The sequence below is a fragment of the Alligator mississippiensis genome, chromosome 5 (assembly GCF_030867095.1).
Source record: "Alligator mississippiensis isolate rAllMis1 chromosome 5, rAllMis1, whole genome shotgun sequence".
Classification (NCBI taxonomy): Eukaryota; Metazoa; Chordata; order Crocodylia; family Alligatoridae; genus Alligator; species Alligator mississippiensis.
The window spans coordinates 187,557,523-187,579,056 of record NC_081828.1 but is presented as its reverse complement, the minus strand read 5'-3'; the positions used below and the strand labels follow the sequence as shown (position 1 = coordinate 187,579,056).

The following is a 21,534-nucleotide window of genomic DNA, read 5'->3' as shown; positions in this document are numbered from 1 at the left end:
TGCCTGACAAACCTGGTGTTCGTCTACAACCAGATAACTAAACATCTGGATCAGGGACACAAGGTTGATGTAATTTACTTTGACTTCAGTAAAGCCTTTGATTCTGTTTCCGACAGGATTCTTTCAACCAAACTGGAGGGTACTGGGCTGGACCAGTCTACAGTGAGGTGGGTGGACAGCTGTCTTAGAGGCCAATCTCAGAGAGTTGTAACTGATGGGATGGCCTTATCCTGGAGGGCCATCTCTAGTGGTATCCCCCAGGGATCAGTGCTTGGGCCCATGCTCTTTAACATATTTATTAATGACTTGGGTGAGGGGGTAGAAAGTTCAGTGATTAAGTTAGCGGATGATACCAAGCTGTGGAGAAATGCAGGAACATCAGAGGGTAGGGTAATGATCCAGAACGACCTTGACAGGCTGGATTTATGGGCTGAACGGAATCAGATGAGGTTTAACAGGGTCAAGTGCAGGGTTCTTCATCTGGGTAAGAAGAACCTTCACAGTAACTACACAGTGGGTGGTGGTCCACTGGTTGGCACAGCATCTGAACAGGACCTGGGGGTCATGATAGACTGGAAGATGAACATGAGCTATGAGTGTGATGAAGTTGCCAGAAGAGCAAATAGAACTCTGGGGTGCATCAGCTCATGTGTTACCAGTAGATCCAGGAAGGTGCTCCTCACTCTCTGTTCAGCGTTGGTAAGACCACAGCTGGAGTACTGTGTACAGTTCTGGGCACCGTACTTCAAGAAGGATGTGGATAAGCTTGAGAGGGTAAAAAAAGAGCTACCCATATGATTAGAGGCATAGGTCCTATGAGGCAAGACTCTGGGAACTGGGCCTATGCAGTCTGAGTAAGAGAAGGCTGAGAGTTGAATTGATAGCCACCTACAAGTACTTAAGGGGTGAGCATCAAGATCTAGGGGAGCAATTCTTCAGGAAGGCACCTCGAGAGGATGAGGACCAATGGGCATAAGCTTAATAGAAGTTAAATTCAGGCTGGACATAAGAAAAAACTTTTTCTCTGAAAGGTTCACCAGAATCTGAAACACACTTCCAGCAGAGGTGGTGCAGTCACCATCCTTGGAGGTGTTCAAAATGAGACTGGGTGTTTCACGTTGAATTCCTTGAGGACCTACTCCATGATCTTTTCAGGTAGCAAGGACAGGCTGACTGGTCTGTAGCTCCCAGGATTCTCCTCCTTCCCCATCTTAGATGGGCATTATATTTGCTCTTTTCCAGTCATCTGCAGCCTCACCCAACCTCCATGAGTTCTCAAAAAGATAGCCAATGGCTCCAAAATTATGTCAGACATTTCCTTCAGTACCCTTGGGTGCATGTCATTTGGCCCCATGAACTTGCAAACATCTAGTTTCTCTAAGTAATCCTTAATCTTCTCTTCTTGCCTATCTCTGCTGCCAACTGCACTTGTCATTAAGGCTTTGTGAAGCTTGGGGTGCTGATTCGATTCGGAGGAGATTCGGCCCGATTTGGTGGCCAAATATCCAAATCTGAATTGAATCAGGACCAGTAAAAAGGTCCAGATTGATTCAAAGCTCTCCGAATCTTCGGAAAAGATTCAGAGAGCTTTGATTCGGATAGTCCCCGCTCACTGCAGCAGGGAGCTGGAGCTGGACTCAGAGCTGGTAAGTAGGTGGTGGGGGAGGAGGGACTGGGGGAGGGGACCATGGGGGGACCCCTGCCTACTCCCCCAGCCCCTTGGCCCCCGCCCGCCCCAGGTCCCGGTACTTTAAAAAAAAGCCTGGACTCATCGGATGCTGCTGGGCGGGGGGTGATCCCTGCTGCCCCCCGAATCTCCAAATCTGATTCGGCCAAATCAATTCAGGACAGCGATTCAAATAATTGAATTGAATCACTGTCCTCTGAATCGGCCGAATCCAAAGTGAATACTAGCTGCTTCACACAGGCCTACTTGTCAGCTGGTACTTGCCCCTGTGTGTGAGAACTGAAATAAAAAAGGCATTAAATAGTTCAGCTTTCTCTGTATCATGTGTGACCAGATTGCCTTCTGCATTCTGTAAGGCACCTATGGAATCTCACCAGTCTTCCTCTTACTTTTGACATACCTCTAGAATCCCTTTTTATTACCTTGTATTCCTTGCCAGCTGCATCTTAAATTGAGTCTTGGCCTTTCTAATTTTATCTCTGCATGCCCATGCAATACTTTTATCCTCTTCCTTAGTACTATGACCAGACTTCTAGTTTTTTGTAGGATTTCTTTTGGAGTTTCAAGCAATCCTTGAAGAGATTGCTGTGTAGCCAGGCTGGTCTCCTTAGAGAGCTTACTTAAACGATCTGAGAGTAGAAGAGGCTCATCCTTAAAGTAGATGAACTTCTGGAAGGCCTTTCAGTAAAAGTAGTAAGAGCAAAAAAGCTTTTCTAGTTTTGAGAGAGAGCTAGATCATTTTTTGAAAGGGAGTTTATGATTTGCCTGCAACAGCACAGACTGAATAGGATGGACCAAGTTCTTACTAGTGATATATTTCTGTAGCTGATTTATTGATTATTTATTTCTTTGTGTGTGCATGCATGCACATGCGCATTGCACATGCACTGTTTGTATCAGTTTGCTTATTGATTTAATAAATTATAATGCTAATTTTCCAGGTGATTGTTTTGTGAATGGATATGTGGTAGTATTTCATTTCTTAAAAAGCTGCCAAATATTGAAAGCTTTAAAAAGTAAATCCATTTTTTCCCTTAAGCTTTGTCAATTGTTTTAAAAATTTGAAATACTGGGAGACAACAAATCTTAACAGAATGTGCCACATGGGTCCATTTTCACGATCATGTCTTGTATTTAGAGACGTTGGCTTAGCTGATCCTTGCAGCTCTCTGAGCACAATTTTTCATGGTATCTTTATGTACTCTTCTGTAAGACGACAGAATAACTACCATAAATGTTATGTTTAGATAATTTGTATAAAAGTTATCGCCTGTGTGTGATAACGTTGCCTACATAGGATTTTTTTTTTTAGTTAGAAGGAATGAGGAGGCTGCAGTAGTATGCTACTCGGTACTTCTAAGAAAAAAGAGATTCACTGGAGTTAATGTATCCAGTGACAGGAAAAGAAGTTTCTTTCTAGAAGTGTGTACTTCCTAGTTTTCTGACCAAGACCAAATATTTGAAAATAATATGGAAGATTTTTTTAAATGTGCCTCAGTGCTTTATGTTCATTTTGATCTTTTTGAGGGCAGGGTAGAGTTGTACCGTGTAGACAAATCAAATCAGAAATGCATAAACTATCCCCTGATTTGAAGATTAATCTTTTAACCTAGACCCAAAAAGGCAAAGCTATCATGTTTTGGGTTTTTTTTTCCCTGTAGGAACTATTTATATTGAATAGTGAAGAAATAGATAAGAAAAAACTGTGAATTTAAACATTTGGTTTGTAATAGGTAGAGTAGAATCCCTGCCCTTTGTCAGTGATTGACAGGGAGTGATACAAGTTGATGCTATCCCACTGTTTCAGGCCTTCTATGGCTGAATTATTACCTCACCAGTGAAAACATCTTTTTTTTATTAAGGACTTGAGCTTCTGCAAACAGGTTGTATTGCTCACCTTTCTTTAGCTTCCAACAGATTATTACCACTCCCTCCAAAAAAGCTAATTCAGCATTGTAAATCCACAAGGTGTGTAACCAAAATTACAATGCCTACTTGTGTATGGATTACTGTTGGTACATATTAAAATAACCCCCCAAAAATCAGAAGTGAATTTCATAAAGCCTATGAAATAAAATTAGGAAATTGAATTTTCCCCCTCAAATGTGTATAATTTCATGGGTTTGTGTGTGAATTTAATTACACCTTGTGCCATGTTTGTTCTCAAGTACTTCTCAGCATATAAGCCAAATTAAATGTTTTTAAAGGTCCAGGCATGCAAATATTTTATTATGATTTAATTAAGTTTTACAGAAAGTCATTGCATGATTTGAAGCTTTAAATCGGGTAATAAATGAGCCTGGTATAAATTGCATACTGATTAGAGTATGATCTCATATTTACATTATATTTTAAAATGTTTATAACATTGATTTGGAATAACAGTAACACATTCTGTAGTACATTTATGAAATAATACAACCCCTAGCTCATTTTTGTGACACTGAGATGTTATTTTCAGTACTGTCAACTCCACGTATTTAAAGATCATGAATCAGACCACAACATTGATTTCCATAAAAATTATGAAATTGGTCGAAATGTTGAATAAATGTTAATATAATGAAGGTGTACTTAAAAGCATAAGCATTAAAGGCTCAACGCTCCTTCTGTCAGAAGACCAGAGACTTCACCTTTTTCCCTAATAGAAGTTAGGATTAATATAGAACAAAATTACTCCAAGAAGAAACAAATAAATGAACCATCAACAAGAGTCATGCTGTGATTGTGGTAGGGTAATCATTCAAAATAAATGTTTGGAGGTGGTATGTATGTCTGTGTCTTCAGAAGCTGAGCTGATCTCGGCATACCGTCTGAAAAGATGAATACCTTATGACTGCCTCCTCATTTTGGCCTAGTTTTTCTACCCTGCCTTTTGCAGACTAACATAGCTGTGTACATATCTAGTTTTTCTAGTACTTGAGGTGTTGGTAGCTGTCTCTTTCTGCCTGAATGACTGCTTCTGTGAAGGCTACCAGTAATGGCAGTGCTAGCCTTTCTCCACTGTGTTCACCTGTGCCAGCCTAGATGCATTGTAGTAATTTATAAATAAAACCTTATTTGAATTATAAGAACTTTTCACAATTAAGGAAATGAGTTTTCAAAGTCTTATAAATAGGGGTCTATCCAACTTGAGGAGGCGGCTGGGCAGGTTTCGTAGCTGGTTGCCATTTTCGTGCGCTTATTATATGGCTTCTCCACACCTCTGACCAAGGGTTCAGTGGCCCCACCCCCTGACACTGATTGGTAGAGAGGGCTGTCCATCACACAGCCTCTGCTCCCTGAGAGCTGAGAGGGCTGTCTGTCATGTGGTCCTGCCCCTCACTAGTGGTTTGTGGAGATGGGGTGGGCTGCACAACAAGCAGCCCTCTCATCTGATCAACAGCAAAGTGTGGGGTGGCAGTCATCTTTCCTGCTCGCCTTTTGCTGGGCTGTGCTGGAGGACTGCTGGGTTCCACTGGGGACCCAGCATTTTATTTTTAGTAAGGGGGTGTGTGTGTGTGTGTGTGTGTGTTCCAATGGATTTCGCGGAGGTTGCCCAATTTTGCAATATTTGAGTAGGTTATAGAGTCTTGGGTTTAGTTCCCAGCTGAGTCATGGGGAAGTTACTTAATCTTTCTACATCGGTTCCCTAGCTATAATGTAGGGATATTTCCTTCAACACATCTGTTTTGGCACTAGCCTTGCATGTTTGATGTTGTAGTTCAGTGATGCTCTATGGGCTGGATGAATGGCGTGGGATTGGTTCACTGCTAGATTGGGCCCCATGTGTCCCAATCGGTCCTGTGCCACCTCTGCTCAGTCCAGCATGCTGGGATTGGGCTGCAGTGTCTGCCCAGGCTGGTGCACCAGGATCGGGCTCCACACTGCCTTTGCCCACCCAGCATGCTGGGGTCAGGCCCTACACTGTCTCAGTCTAGTCCCACACACTAGCAGAGGAGCAGCAATTGCTGCTGCCACTAGCCCCTGCCAAATTTCCGACCAGTGGGAGGCCCAAGAGGCTAGATGACAGTTTCGTGGGCTGCATATGGCCCTTAGGACAGGGGTTGAGCACGTCTATTCTAGTCCAAGGAAAGTAATGAGACTCCTTGGCATGTAAAGTTAACCTGGGGCGAATGCCTTTTCGCAAGCACTATTGCTCATTTTGTATATGTACAGTACAGAGCATGAAAAATCCCTGATGTCAATTGAAGTTCTAGACATTATTGTAATGCAAATAGTCAAGAGGACTAGTCACCTATAGTGACTATAAACTGAGTCAGTTTATTGAATTTGGAAATGTATAATTGTTCTGGCCTTTTGGAAATTATGAAAATATTGTTTAAATTATATTAACTATATATATTACAGGATTTTAAGTGGGGCATGTTTCCTTTACGCTTCAAGGCTTGAGTGAGCATATTTTAAAAATCAAATGTACTTATTGTGCTCCTTGTTGAGGCATGTTTAACAAGTACATGTTCCTTTTCACCTGATACCTTGTCATATCATGGCAGGCTAGCTTTCTTACTGAGTCATTTTATATTAATCTGCTGTTTATGTCACTTGACAGATAGTGACGAGAACAGGTTTTAGTCATATCCTTTTTTTACCTTCCTAAGCAAGGGATTAAAACAAATTATAACCAGTGCTTCTGGTAGTGATGGCCTGTTAATTGCAGGTGCTCAAGAAAGATATACTGTCAGTTGGAAATCCCATTTCTGTTGTTATAAATGCAAGAGGGAAGAGACTTTTTTTTTTCTCTCCATTTTATTTGCTTTGGACATTTCACAGCACTTCCATTGTATTGTTATTGGTGTGCACACATCCAGAGGCTGTGCAGAGAGCTGTTCACCACTAAACCTGATAGCAAACATGGAAGGCAGTTATCCTGGTTGCTTGAGAAGAAAGGCAACAACAAAGGATACTGTTTCAGTTGGTTCACAACTTAAACTCATATGTGAACTACTGACAATACCTTGCACAGTGCAGTTCATTATCCCTCCCTTGTTACTTCCACCTTGTAGAGGAACGCTATCACAAGTGGTATGTAATGTTGCATAGACTACTATTTGACCTCAGGAAAATTGAGAGCCTGAGGAGAGGAGTTGTCTCCCCTCTGTTCTGGACGTTAGGAGCCACACCCCTATTCTCCAGCTTCTGTAGGGGAAATCTTCCCTTGTATCTGTTTCCAATTGTGGTTCCTCTGGCACCTACATCCCCTGGGAATGAGTACCTATAATGGATACCTGATCCAAGAGGGCATTAGTAGTTAGCCTGACTGCCTCCCTCTACTCCCGGCCAGGTTTCCAGATAGCCGAGAGAGCGGACAAGTGTTACATTTCTGTCAATGGCGCACCCAGTGGAAAGTTATACCTTGTCCCACAAGGTTTAAGTCTAGTGTGATAGGGTTAGATGGGTTTAACTCAGGGTGGGCAAAATGGCAGATCTGGCTGGTGGCTGGACTCCATTTCTCAACAGTTCCTACCCACATTGCTGCGGCTGGTTTCAATGGAGGCCCTAGGAGTGGTGGGGCCATGACAGCATGGGGCCAGGGTTTCCATGGAGACTGGTCCCAGCAGCACTGGCAGGGCACGCAGCTGGGCAGGGAGCTGCTCCAGGGCTGGGGCTGGGATTTTACTGCAGTGACAGCACAGGCCAGAACTGGGGCAGATCCGCGATCCACTGCCTGCATGCCCCTTCTGGGTCGTGTGGGCAGTGGAGTCATAGCTCTGCCCCAGCTCTGGCCCGTCCTATCACCACTGTAAAATCCCAGCCCCTAGCCCTGGAGCAGCTCCTCATCTAGCCACCTGCCCTGCTGGCACTACTGGGGCCAGTCTCCATGGAAACCCTGGCCCCACGCTGTCATGACTTCACTGCTTCTGGGGTATCCATGGATACTGGCCACAGAAACATGCGCAGGGGCTGCTGAGTCTGCCATGGGCCGGACTTTGCCAGCCCTTGGCTTAATTTGTAAGCTTGTGCACTTACCTAAGCAATAGAAGCTCCACCACTGCCCTCCAGCATCCCAGTCTACATTGCTGTTCTTCCCCTTGGCCCCCATCCTGTGACTCAGCTGGACTCAGCTGCTTCAGCTGAGTCAAAGAGCAGACTCCTTCCCTCTGTAGGCTGAAGGGCTGGTAAAGCCCTGCCCCAGGCTGTAGACTTGACAAACCCCACACCAGCTCCTAGGCTTTAAATGCTGCCCCTGCTGCTCAGCTGGATGTCAGGGGTGGCATTTAAAGCCTGGAGCCAGAAACTGAGATCCCAGATCAGAGTCATTGTTGTAAGGAGCAAGCAGGAGCTTTGTTCTGCTGCTCCACTCTTCCCTAGGACTAGTCTAGGAGGGGTGGGGAGCAGGGGGTAATGCTTCCCAGCTCTTCCCCAGGCCAGGGACTAGGGCACGTGACCCCAACTCAGCAGAACCTGACCCCAAGCAGACTGACTGGCCTGTGCTGGAACTGGGTCCATCAGCAGGTACCAGGGGCTAAGGATCCATTGGGTGCTGGATGGGAAACTGATCGTTTGGAAAAGACAGTACACCTGCTGTCTGAATGCCTGACAGCTGGGAGGGAAACAGGAAGGAGGTGTTTTGGGGAACAGGGATGTGGGCCAGCCAGTCAGCCCTGGCCTGTGTCCTCTAGTGCTGTCATCTGTCTGCAGGCAGACTGCGGAGCCTCCTGAGATGTGTGCTCTGGTACCTCCTAGGCTGGATGCCATTAGCAATGCAGTCTGTCTGCTTGCAGAGCAGGTAGCCGGGCAAACAGCACTTGTACAAAATTATCTTGGTGGAGTTTCCCACCACTTAAATTGAACTGCTTAACTTTTACCGGGTCATTGGAAGGCTTGCATACATCCTAAATCACTGCTTCCCAAACTCTTCCTCAGCATGACACCCCATCTCCTCAGTATGGCCCCTCACTACCAGCCTGCAGCCCCCTGCCCCCCCTCCCCCCAGCTCCTGCCCATGGGAGGTGGCAGCTACTGCAGCCAGAACAGAGCATGGAGCCCAGCTTCCCCATGGGCAACATGGCTGGAGCAGTGCCCATGTTGGGGGGAGCGGGGTGTGGGCTGCAGGCTCGGGGCTCCCCATCCTGCTGCCCTCCCCCCCAGGCTCCATGGCAGAGTGGGCAGTGCGCAGCATGGGAGAGAGCACCACGCCATCATAATTGCCAAGATGTGCCCCCTGCCCACCTAGCAGCAGTGGAGGGCACAACTCCATGCCACTGCTGCTGCCATGCCTCACCTTGGCTATGGTGGCGCAGTACTCCCTTCTGCGCCAGGTGCCTGCTGGACCACAGAGGTGGCTCCTGCCTAGAGCTGGTTCAGCCCTGCTGTAGGTGCAGAAATCTTGGGGGGCATGTTCCCCCCCTACATATCCCTGCAGTGCCTTGGCCCCCCTACCATTCTCCACTGTGTTGCCTGTGCTCCTGTGCCACAGCGCCTGTGCTCCTCCCCCGCTCTCCCAGTGTATCACCTGTGCCCCCTCCCCCACCTCCATAGACTTACCTGGAGGGAGCTGCAGGAGCTACTCTCCATTGCTGCTTGGCTAACTACATGCATGTATGCATGCATGTGCATGTGGCACCCCGTGCCTCTGATCACCCTCCCCTGCTCCCCTGTAGCCCCAAGCAGCCCCTTGCAGGCTGGAAATCTGCCAGCCTGCAAAGGGAATCCCATATTTTACTGCATTTTTCTCACTCTGGAAAAACGAGATCGCTGTTTATAGTGACCCCATCTGCTGACCCCGTTTGGGGTTGTGACCCACGGTTTGGGAACCGCTGCCATAAGTGCATCTTTCCTAACTACAGTTAAAATGTGCCTGATATGGATAATGATATACCCCTTTGTGATTAGATAAGTGACTCAAGTTCCAGATATGATCTTTTTAGTGAGTAATTTGGTGGGGAGGACAGAAAAATATGTTTGATGCTGGTGATGATTTCAAGTTTAAAAAATTGTTCTTATAAACAAGCAAGCAGAAAAACACTCAACTTTATCAATTATTTAAAAAAATAATAAACTTTTGGGCATATTGTTCTTTTTGTCCCCAGCTTGGTGATCTTTCAGCAGCAATGCAAATCTATAAATCATTAGCAGCAACCAGACTATCGATAATGACTTGTGTATGAAACTTCTTTTCTACTGTACATTCTTTTAATCTAAATTAGTTTGTGAGGGGTTAAAGCAATAAGCTAGATCCTTGCTTAATGTAGATTTAAAAAAAAAAAAAGAAGAAATCAGGGAGAAAACATTACCTAACAGCTTCGTAACAACAGGAAGACTTTGATAGCGATTGGCTCTAAAAATACTTGCCTTGGGGGCAAACTTCAAAAAAATGATAAAGTAATTAGAGCCTTACAGTTTGTCACAAATGAGGTTTCCTAAGTACTGTGCATATTTAAAACTGAAGAGTTCATCTATATGTGCATCTTAAAGAAAAAAATCAGTGGACAGTACAAACTATTTGATTAAGTGCTGGCATTTTTAGCTTTAGACTACAAATCGGATGGAAATTTTGATTAGATGTTTGTAATAAATGTGACACATCTACATATTTTTATAAGGAGAGAAACAGTTCACATAGCACTCTTTTTCCTGTTTTCTATACATTTAAAAATAAAATTAATCTTTTTACATTAAAATCTTCAACATGCCCTCCCTCATTATATTTGAATGAGATATGATCATTTCTGCAAGAAGAATAAATATTTTCTCCTGTCCTTAAGGTGGACATTTTTTTCAGATCCTGATGCAGCAGTATTGAAGACATTAGTAGCCTTTCCAAGTTCTTTAATGGAGAATGGACTGTCCCCTGCATGGAAAAGGTCCATCCTTTTTTGTGATGCTTTTCAAGGCAGTTATACTGTAGCTGTGTCCTTTACCACCAAAAGTCACAATACACACCATGATTTTGATCAATTTCTTTTCTTTCTGTTGTTTTGCAGCTCCTGTTGCTGTCAATTTACAGGGTATGGTAGTACATCATTTTCTGAGCATTTTGAGCACATTACAAGATTGCTCGTAATCCGTAAAATATTATTGTTTCTTCCTTTTTTCATGCATTTCCCATCCTGCAAAACCCAGCTAAAAAGTGTTAAAGCACCATCACAACAAAGGGGAGCTAATATACAAGCCTCTCCCTCCACCTGCCCCATTCACTCTTTCCCTCCCATCGAAGGGGCATATACCATATATAGTTATGTGTGATGTCATCAAGAAGTACCATTGTGCTCGGCACTGTACTTTCTTTCTTGTGCTCTCTCCCTTCCTTTTGCTTAGAAGTAGAGTAGGAATTATAAACATTCTGATGTAAAGTCTGTGACTTCAAAACAGCTGTAAAATGAATATTTCCAATTGTTTTTAACAATCGGTTAATGAAAATTTTGGAATTTTTCATTTGAGTGTATGATTCCATTAGTCCAAATTTAGGGTCTGCTTTTGGATTGGTATAGATTTTGCTCTTGGAAAGGATGATCAAAGAGCAGTGGGGAAGAGGGGGAGGGGAGAAAATAGGACCGTGAGGAGTTAGCATCACTCTGAAAATGGAAAATTTACTTACTAGGTTTTTCCCATCCCCAAGATATGATATAGAAATTATTTATTCCTCTCTCTAATTGCTTCTGTGGAACAAGTAGAACTTTGAAATTCTTTAGATAAATATTTTAGCTTTAAGAAAAATATGCTTTTCTTTTAACTGTGTTTCACTGCCAGAGTTTTAGGTTGCATTGGTAAGTTCTGATGTGTGGTCCCCCCCTCCCCCAGTATTTGAATAACACAGATCAGCTGTTTATACTGGACACTACTGTCTTTCTATGTAAGACTTTTTTTTCCCCAATTTTTGACTTGCCTACCTTTGGTGACAGATTACAAATTTAAAGTTACTAAACCTGTCATGATTTCAATTACTTCTTTTGTTTGAAAAATATAAGTTGTACCAAAAATTGATGGTACAAGCTCCAACTGTTTTTAACAGAACTGTTAGTGACTGTTTGAAAAGCACAATGCAGTACATGCAGTTGTGTTCACACAAAGCAAAGAATAAACCTCTGTTCGTGAATGCTTACTGATTTCAATAGGCTTTTCAGAAGCTCTGCATATTAAAATTCACAGCACCTAGAATACATACATATTAATGATACAGTACAGTTCAGCAGCATGCTCATGATCTTCTCTCCATCTTTCTTCTCTACCTTTAGTACTGGAATAGAAGTCTTTTCCTAATATTTCTAGTATATCTTTGAAGATGTTTGTAAGTTGTCTCTAGAAAAATTGTGGAAGATTTTTCAAACTTTGCATTTTGTGAGACACATCTCAGAAGCTTTGGGAATGCTTAAAACTTTCTGGAATATTTCATAATGACCCTTGTAGCTATTGAGAGTGTGAGGTGTTGGACGTGTACAGCCTGCAATCGTTTGTATGAGCAACTAGTGGAAGAGGTCATTGGTAGGTAGCTGTAGCAGCTTTTCAGGTATAAAGACTAGCTTAATTTTTTTTTTTTTTTTAATGCGGGTTTGGATGTCTTTTTAAGTATTACTGTTTCAAATGTTTTTGTCTGCTTTTTTTGAAAACTAGTTTAACCAATTTCTTGGGGTTTGTATGTACAGTTTTTAATGTGGAGAATAGTACCCCTATTCCATTTCTCTTGAGTTTAGTTTCACATATGTAAGAAGTTTATAAATGTACACTAATAATCAACATACTATTTAATCATGGACAATATTTGAAAAAGCAAACATCCATTTCCAGTTTTATTGATTCTACTTAACCTATTTATAATCAGTTCTGTTTTTCTTTACCCTTATCCCAGATGTGCTGTTAAATGTTAGTCTGTCCTTAAAAAATTACAACACTTTCCATTAATGAAACCTGCCTTTTTAACCATGTACATTAACTGGAATCTTGATGTCTCACAGGCTGGATGCTTGTGATATTAATCTGTGGTCTTCCAGGGAACAGACAAGTCCAGCATGCTGTTTTGTCCAAGCTTTTTATTAGTGCATTTAACATGCCTAATTTATTGCATATTACCTTGTAGATGAGCCGACTAGCCCTAGCATTGACCATGATATTGCACACATTCCTGCTTCTGCTGTTATTTCTGCATCTGCTTCTCAAGCACCTGCTATAACAACAGTTCCTCCCAGTCCTACATCTTCAGTTCCTTTAATCCGACGTCAGCTCTCACATGACCATGGTAAGTTTTTGTTTTTTAAGTAAAAACATATTTTCTTCTTAAAAATTTTTGCCATGGAGATAGGTGTGGCAATTATAATCCTGTTCTGTTTCAATTAGCCAAAACACAAAGTGTGATTTAGCCTGATTAATATTTGATAATTTTGATTAAATCACAGAATCTATCAGGCCTAGCACACTAGATGGCCAACCTGCTCCGAAAACTGAGAGATCCAAGTCTTATGACGAAGGATTGGATGATTACAGAGAAGAAAGAAAATTGTAAGTCCTGAACAAATCTATGTTTGTGTGTACGTGTATTTTTTGTTTAAGAAAAAGTATACAACATGTTCATTATGTTTGTTTCCCCCCCCCAACAGATCTATTAAGCATGTATCTAGTCTAAAAGGGATCAAGGTGAGTACATAAAGGGGATCATATCATTCTGACTTGATATTTTATGCCAGATGCATCTTTCCAATTAGGCACCATTCAGTTTTAGGTCAGTAAAACTGGACTGCTATGTGCCAGTTTTGCAACCACTTCAAAATGCCCTTAGCTTTGAATTCAGTCTTTGAACTAAGGTTTTGTTTTATTGTCTGCAGAATCTTATGTATTCCAAAGCAAAAGCTTACTCACTAATAAAAATATAAGGTGGAGGGACATAATGTGTTACATTGCCTGGAGAGCAGCATGTGATTTCACTATTCATCAGTTCAGAGCCTGATAGACATTACCTTGGAGTATACTCTGAGGAACTCGTCACACACAGATGAAGTGCAAGCTATAAAATTGAGAGGGAAAGCAGTGTGAATGTTTACTTACGTAGAGAAATGTATGTAGAGGAGCACTCAAGTGTTGTTACTCCAACTTTACATAGGCCCCAGACAGCCAAAAGTCTTCAGAAGATTCTGGATCCAGAAAAGGCTCTTCTTCAGAGGTTTTTGGTGATGCCTCCAAGGGAGGATGGCTCTATTTTCGACAGCTTGTCACAGACAAGGGAAAGGTACTATGCTGTTTAACATATTCAAAGGCAGTTGCAGGGAGTGGGTGGCTGGCTGGGTGTGTGTGTGCGTGTCTAAGCTATGTTCCTTTCTAGCTTTTTTGTATGCAGTAAAATAGGTAATGGAGTAACAGCTTTAGACCTGTTCATTGTGATCTAAAGGAGACCTGTTTGGTTAAAACTTTTCTTCGTATATCATCATTTTAGCTGGTTTAATTTCTATTTATTTGAATTCAGAGCAATTATAGATAAATTCTAGTCTCTGAACTGGTTTAGTGCAAATTATCTACTCCTTTATAAGCAGAGTTTAGATTTTGCCATTGCTAGTAATGAGACAAGCTGTGGCTTACATAAACTCTGCTGGGGTAAGTTTCTGCAGTGTTGCTGAAGTCAGATAAATCTCACAGACCCGCTGGAAGTTTGGGGCCCAAATGTTCAGAGGATGGGTGGGTGGAAATCATTGCTTCAAAAACTTGAAAGCCTGGCTAGGATTCCTTGGTTAACTTGTGTAAACATTTCTTAATATTTCTGACCCTTTTGTTACATTTGCATTACAAATTGTGCATGAACATATATTTGGATACCAAAGACTATTGACCAGTATTTTCCCATTCCTTGGGTACAAAGCCATCAGCGTGATATTTTTGCGTAGTCCTTGCATATTGTTCCTTAGGGGTTGGCTGCTTTATGTCATCCCAGTCTTTATTTCCTGAAAGTTCTGAATGTAATTTAACTGGTTAATAGAGACTTGTCTTTACACTTGCAAACATAAACTGGTTCATATTTTTTCAGCGAGTTGGTGGGAGCATTCGACCATGGAAACAGATGTATGTTGTTCTTCGAGGTTGTTCACTTTATTTGTACAAAGATAAAAAAGACCAAACAACTCCATCTGAAGAAGAACAGCCTATCAGTATCAATGCTTGTTTGATTGACATTTCATACAGTGAAACCAAGAGAAAAAATGTATTCAGGCTCACAACATCAGACTGCGAGTATCTGTTTCAGGCTGAAGACAGAGATAACATGTTGGCATGGATTAAGGCAATACAAGATAATAGCAACTTAAATACTGAGGTAGTAATAAAATATCTGGTGTATAATTTTATGAGCTGTTTTAGTCTCCAATTATATTTTCTATTAGTTATTTTAGGGATAATAGGACATAAACTGTGTTTACTCAAATATAAGATGATCCTGAATGTAAGACCCCCTCCCCCCAAATTAGATTCTATATATGGAGAATGTTATACATTTGTTATAATGTCCCAGGCCTAGAATTTAATTATTGGATGTTTGCTTTGAATTTATCCCCTTCCCACTGCTACAGCAAGGAAGGTAAATCTGTGCGGGATCAAGTGGCCCCTGCAGCCACTTGATTCCACTTGTCCTTCTTGTCAGATCCTGCTGTCCCTGAGCACATGGAACTGAGGCACAACTTTGAAAACGCTGTCCTTGCAAGAAACACACATACGGGCAAATTACTATGGAAATCTGTAAACTTAATTCATCCAGAATTGATTCATTTTAGCTTTTTTGAAACTGCTGCAAGTTTTAGCATAGTTACCCCATAACATAAGCTGACTTTTAAGCAACACTTTTGTTACCTACTTATATATATATAGTACAACCTATGCATAAGATTAGTCCAAAGCCAAAAGGCTCATGATTTATCCTGTAATTCGCTGGGCTGGACCCAGCAGAGTCAATAGGATTTCAAGTCATGGTGATCCCCCAGTTCAGCAGTGCTCAATATATGTGTGTACTCCAGATAACACTCCCTACCGCCACCACCACCAAAGGAGCCGTATGCTGATTAACCCCTCTACTCATACTTGGAAGTAGGTGTTCTTCTCACAAGTCTTGGGATCCTCCAAAAAAGTACATGCAAATAAGGTGCAGGGCAACCTGGTCCAGCTCCACCTCATGGAGGACAGGGACAATAATAATATGCAGCGGGCTGAGAGAGGTGGTGACAGAGGGATTCTGGGTGGATTGTTTGGGACCCTGTTTGGTAATGTTTGCCAGACATTTAAGGCTGATGAAGAAACAGGAATGATTGGAAATGGGATAGAAAGGTGCAGCTCAGCCGTAGGAGTGAAGAGGAAGTTGAAATGTATGCAGTGTAGTGGCTCACTATGACTTGAAAAAATGTCAGTACTGAGAGGGACTGAGCGCAATGGGCACTATCATATATTTTCTTCAGATAAGCTGTGCTAATCTGTATTTGCGGTAGGCTCCCATCAGTTTGTTTGCCCAGTGTTGGGGCCATGTGTTTTATAGTTATGTTCAATGTTGACTGCATGTAATCAACTTCATAATTTGTTTTCGTTACTAAGCACGTGCTATTTTGGCATCAGTTTAATGATCAACAGTGTATTTAATAAGGTTTCTTTGTTTGTGAATGTAAGATGAGTTGTTCTCCCCCGCCCCCCCCCCCCCCCATGCTGATTGAGGGGAAAATCTTGTCTTGTATTTGAGTAAATATGGTAATGGACATATAATATAGACATATGTAAGTATATATGCTATATTTATATATTTATTTACATGTATATGGTTTTATACATTAAAAATTTGCACTATGCAAAATACTAGGAGAATTTAGGGAAATTAGTGACATTAAAGAAAGCTGAGTAACTACATCTATTGTGATAAGCCAACATCTTGATGATCTGATGATAATACTTAGTGGTACCTGTTAAAACTGGTTAATTATAAATACAGTTAACTAAAATATGTTTTAAATGTACACTGTACAATATCCATCAAAATCTCAGTTTTCTATCATAGTTAGGCCAGAAGCTGCATTATCTAACCTACTCTGCCATCAGACTTATGCTATAACATAGCAATCCAATAGCACTTATGAGAAATTTTTCTCACTATTAAATCATGAAATACTGTTATTTTAATAATTGTTTTCTCTGTTCATTTATATAAATTGCTATATGTGAAATATATTAGTGTATTATATATAGTATGTGTTTATCTGTGCTATTAGTTTTTTCTGTGTATTCAAAAATATAATGTAGAAAATTCTTTTCATGGCTATTTTTTAATGCAGCTATGCAAAACTACTCAGCTTTGGAATAACTATCGCAGGGAAAGTATGTTTACAAACAGAATTTAGGCTAAGTGGTTAAAATGTGGCAAAATGTGACCTGTGGGCCAGGTGTGGCCTGACAGGCCATTCTATCCAGCCTGCGGGGCCCCTGAAAATTTTAGAAAGTTAATACTTATCTGTTCCTGGCTCCTGTCATGCGGCCCTTGATGTCTTGCCAAAACTCAGTAAGCGGCCCTATGCCTGAAATAGTTGCCCGCCCCTGGGTTAAAAGTACATGTCAGATTTATCAGATTGCTTTTGTTGACATGCATATAAGTTGACAGTAAAGTATGTATAACGCTTTGAAATATCAAGATCATTACCAGCATACATCAATCATATATCTTCTTTTAAAATGAGTTTACAATGAAGTTCTGTGGTTCAATCATCTGGACTGTTCTGAAAATTCCAATCATAGCATTTAATTTATAACTTTACACTTCACTTCTCCTTTAAACTTTCAGTTTTTTGGTGGTGTTTTTGTTGTTCCTGAGACTCATCATTATATTTTAACTGCACTGGAATTGTAAATTCTGTAATTGTCCAACATAAATTATCTGATGCTGCTGCTAAGTAATTGTATTTTACAGATGCTAAATAAACATTTGAAAGTTATATTATCAAAATTAGGGTTGTAAAGTAGATCTCCATTTATTTTACAGGATACTGGTGTCACTAGTAGGGACCTAATTAGTCGGAGGATTAAAGAATATAGCACAATGATGAGGTAGGTAATGTATATGCTGACAGCAATATTATTTGCCTAGTATTTAGCTTCTCTGTATCCAAATACCTTCTTATTTCAGTTCTTCCAGTAGCAAAACAGAGCCATCTCCCAAAACTCCGCGCCAGAGTCTGAGTTTTAGACAGACTCTTCTGGGTAGCAAACCGGAACAAAGGGCCCAAACTCCACATTCTCCCAAGGAAGATTCTGAAAGGAAGATCCTCACCAAAGGTCTGTACCTTTTTATGTATTTTAAAAAGAACTAACACTATAGAAGGCTGCATATGGGACATTAGTGTTGCTTTAGTTCAGCTCTTCATATGCATTGAGTATACAGGTGCAAACAAGCCTTTACTAGTTTCTTTGAACTGTATCTGTAATCACTTGATCTGTGTAATTCCTTTGTTTCTGGCATTACTGGTACTTCAGCATCTCAGACCATTGACGTTTTCCATTCCAGTCTTTCTCAGATAGGTCTTGGCTCTTTCTCTGTACCAGTCTACATCAGTGGTTCCCAACCCTTTTTTTCCTACACCCTGCTGCTGGGAGCACTGTGTGGCGGCGGTGGCGCAGGGGTCGGGGAGCTCCGTGCATGCGATGTGGCTCCTCTTCTGTGTGGCACTGTGTGGCACCACTGGCATTGCCCACACAATCCTCATTTGGGTCACAGCCCAGGATTGGAAACCACTGGTGTACAGTATGAACAGCAACAAAATAAGATAATGTTCTATTTCTTATAGGCAAGATTTACAAAGCTTGCCCTTTCCATCAACTTAGCTTGGTTTTCAAACTTCTTCAATGGAAGTTAAAAGGCTTCAGAATAAGGATTTCAGAACTTTTTATACAGATTTTCTGCAAGAAGTTTGACCAGAGAAGATGGTGAAAATGCACTGAATCATGAAATGAAGTGTTTGAAAAATGAAGTGTTTGGCCTTTTTGTTTCCCAACTTCAAGGGCTTGGTTTGACAGGGAGGTTATAAAAGGTGGTACCAGTAAGGGATCTTTTAATAAAGTTGGGAATTAAATCTCTGGCAAAGCCTTTATGCATGTCCAAAAAACCTGAAAAAAATCTTAGTCATTACCCCATGTTAAGGTGCTCTTCAACTGTCCTTTTCCCCTCTGAGATTTGGTATGAAGAGTAATAGTTCAGAACCATTAGGAACAATCTGGAAGGGATGCTGCTTTTTTATAATGGAACCCAAGAGGACAGGTGAGGGTAAGAAAAAAGAACAGGAAATTCAGTATCTCTGCTGTATAGACATGCTTTAAAACCATCACTTTTGTGCTCATTAATTTTATTACTTACAGGAAGAGCAGTTTTTGATTGTTTAACTAGTGTCTTTATTTCTGTTTCTTACTTCAAATTACAAAAAAAAGATGAGACAAGCCCACCAAGGGATAAAGGAACATGGAGAAAAGGGATTCCAAGCATTATGAGGAAAACATTTGAGAAGAAGCCATCATCTGTTGGGACCTTCGGAGTTAGACTTGATGACTGCCCCCCAGCTCAAAACAATAAAGTATGAAAAGATACATATATAAATTATATATACTTTCCGTGGTTTAAAAATTTTAGCTTTGTATTTGTCTAAGTAATGTTTTAAAACGAGCAATATTTCTGTACACCCCCTCCCCCCCCCCCCCAGTATATTCCATTAATAGTTGATGTCTGCTGCAAGCTTGTTGAAGAAAGAGGCCTTGAATATACAGGCATTTACAGAGTTCCAGGAAATAATGCTGCTATCTCAAGCATGCAAGAAGAGCTCAACAAAGGAGTGACAGACATTGATGTTCATGATGATGTAAGTTGCTGCTTATAGTATTCACATTTAGAAATCCTGGAAAGTATTTGGATTATCATTCTAAAAACAAGTTTTGTCCATGTCTCTCTTCTGAATATATAGAAATGGAGAGATTTGAATGTGATAAGCAGTTTACTAAAATCGTTCTTCAGAAAATTACCAGAACCTCTTTTTACCAACGGTGAGTTATATTCCATTATGAGCTTCTCGTATAATTTTTGTCAAATAATCCTTAGTAGGGCTTTCATATATATATATATATATATATATATATATATATATATATATATATATATATATTATACAGCTTATATTCTGTTAACTATAGACCTTCCTTTTACAAATCAAACTAACATTTTTCTAGCTAGAATCCAGTTTGGTACCACATTTGTGGGAATAAATTTGTTGATTTTTTTACTGCAAATTAAGTATAAGTAGTTTATATATAGGTCCTGTATAAAGAAGTGGATCCTTAAAAATAATATTTTTGAGGAAGTGATGGATTAAATTGTAATGACTTTGCTGGTCACATTAGTAGAATTCATAGATTTAGAACCATACAAAATAGGCTGGATGGGACCTCTGGAGATCGTCTAGTCCAGTGGGGGCCAGCCTTTTTGGTAGGCTTGCCACAAATTAGCCCTGCACCCTCCCTGAGTGCCACTCCATTCCCCTTCCCCTACCCACTTTCCTGCCCTGTGCTCCCTGCTGGATCTACTGTTCTGGTTTCTGCGCCCTATCCTATCTGCCACTCTGCTTCCAGTCCCCTTTCTAATCCACATGCCACACACACAGACTGCCTGTGCCAGTTGTGGCACCTGTACCATATAGTGGCTACCCCTGATCTAGTTCAACCCCCTTCTCTCAAATCAAGATTTTTGCTGTCTAAACCATTCCAAAAGAATTAATCTAACCTGCTATAAATTTTCAACAGTGTAGATTCTACAGCCTCTTTAGGTAACCTATTCCAGTGTTTAACCACTCTCAACAGTTAGGAAATTTCCCTTAATATTCAACCTAAGAAGAATTTTTTCAGGAAGAACTTTCTTAGATTGTTCCAGGAACCTGTGTTCTTGGAAACTTTCAAGAACAAGTTAGACAGATACTTGACTGGGTTGGTTTAGTCTGGGATGATCCTGCTTTGAGTAGGCAGTGGGACTACATGACCTTCTGAGGTTCCTTCGAGTCCTACTTTTCTATTATCCTAAATTTCTTTTTTTGCAAATAAGACAATTTATTTTTTGTCCCTGTTTAAATGGTAGAATAGTGTATAGCTAAATTCCATTATGCAAATGTGAAATGAGGTAACTTATGATTTCTGAAAACTGTTCACAGTGAAACACGTTCCTTTCCCCCAACCCTCCTTTTTTTTTTGTTTTGGACAGACAAATACGCAGATTTCATAGATGCCAATAGAAAAGAAGATCCTGTAGAGCGTCTAAAAACACTAAAGCAATTGGTAATCTAGTTTCAAATATTTGAAATTCAGCACAAATTTTGTACTGCACTTCCTTAAACTACATGCTAAAATTCTGTTTGTTTCAGATCCATGATTTACCTGAACATCATTATGAAACTTTGAAGTTTCTTTCAGCACATTTAAAGACAGTAGCAGAAAACTCAGAAAAAAATAAGGTATTAAAATATACTATACAAGACACCTTCAGCTTCCTTATTTAAGGAAATTTTCTTGGGATGCATTATTTCAAGGGGGATAAGCACATTTGTACCTACGTAGCAATTTGAATTTACCTGGATTAGCTAATAAATAGTTTCCTGCATTATGAGAAGACTTTTGACAGAGACAAAGGCCTTGTCAGCTCTTCAAATGCCTACTTAATTCACTGGCAGACAAGGTTCTTTAGGTAAACCTGATGTCGTTTATTAGCTCAACTAAATAGTATATTTAGAAAAATATTTCTTAGCAAGCTTTTGCACGCCAACTGCAGATGCTTCCCCAGGCTGAGGAAGGGTTTTTAAACCGGAAAGCTTGCTAAGAAATATTTTTCGAACTATTAAGTTGGGCTAATAAAAGATATCAGATTTACCCAAAGAATC

The 21,534-nt window shown here is 40.8% G+C and overlaps 1 protein-coding gene across 5 annotated transcripts in view; it reads left to right on the top strand.

Moving 5' to 3' along the window:
* ARHGAP21 (Rho GTPase activating protein 21) overlaps positions 1-21,534 on the top strand; it is a 173,611-nt gene that overhangs the window by 140,100 nt on the left and 11,977 nt on the right. For 2 of the 5 annotated variants that reach the window (XM_059729087.1, XM_059729084.1), the window contains 12 exons: positions 12,705-12,863; positions 13,021-13,123; positions 13,222-13,258; positions 13,722-13,847; positions 14,637-14,921; positions 17,613-17,677; positions 17,757-17,905; positions 19,052-19,194; positions 19,321-19,476; positions 19,579-19,657; positions 20,862-20,935; positions 21,022-21,111. In XM_059729087.1, the coding sequence (XP_059585070.1) occupies positions 12,705-12,863; positions 13,021-13,123; positions 13,222-13,258; positions 13,722-13,847; positions 14,637-14,921; positions 17,613-17,677; positions 17,757-17,905; positions 19,052-19,194; positions 19,321-19,476; positions 19,579-19,657; positions 20,862-20,935; positions 21,022-21,111 (1,466 nt within the window). Of the gene's footprint in view, positions 1-12,704; positions 12,864-13,020; positions 13,124-13,221; positions 13,259-13,721; positions 13,848-14,636; positions 14,925-17,612; positions 17,678-17,756; positions 17,906-19,051; positions 19,195-19,320; positions 19,477-19,578; positions 19,658-20,861; positions 20,936-21,021; positions 21,112-21,534 lie in introns of all 5 variants that reach the window. The other 3 variants (XM_059729085.1, XM_059729083.1, XM_059729086.1) reach the window with 2 other exon arrangements.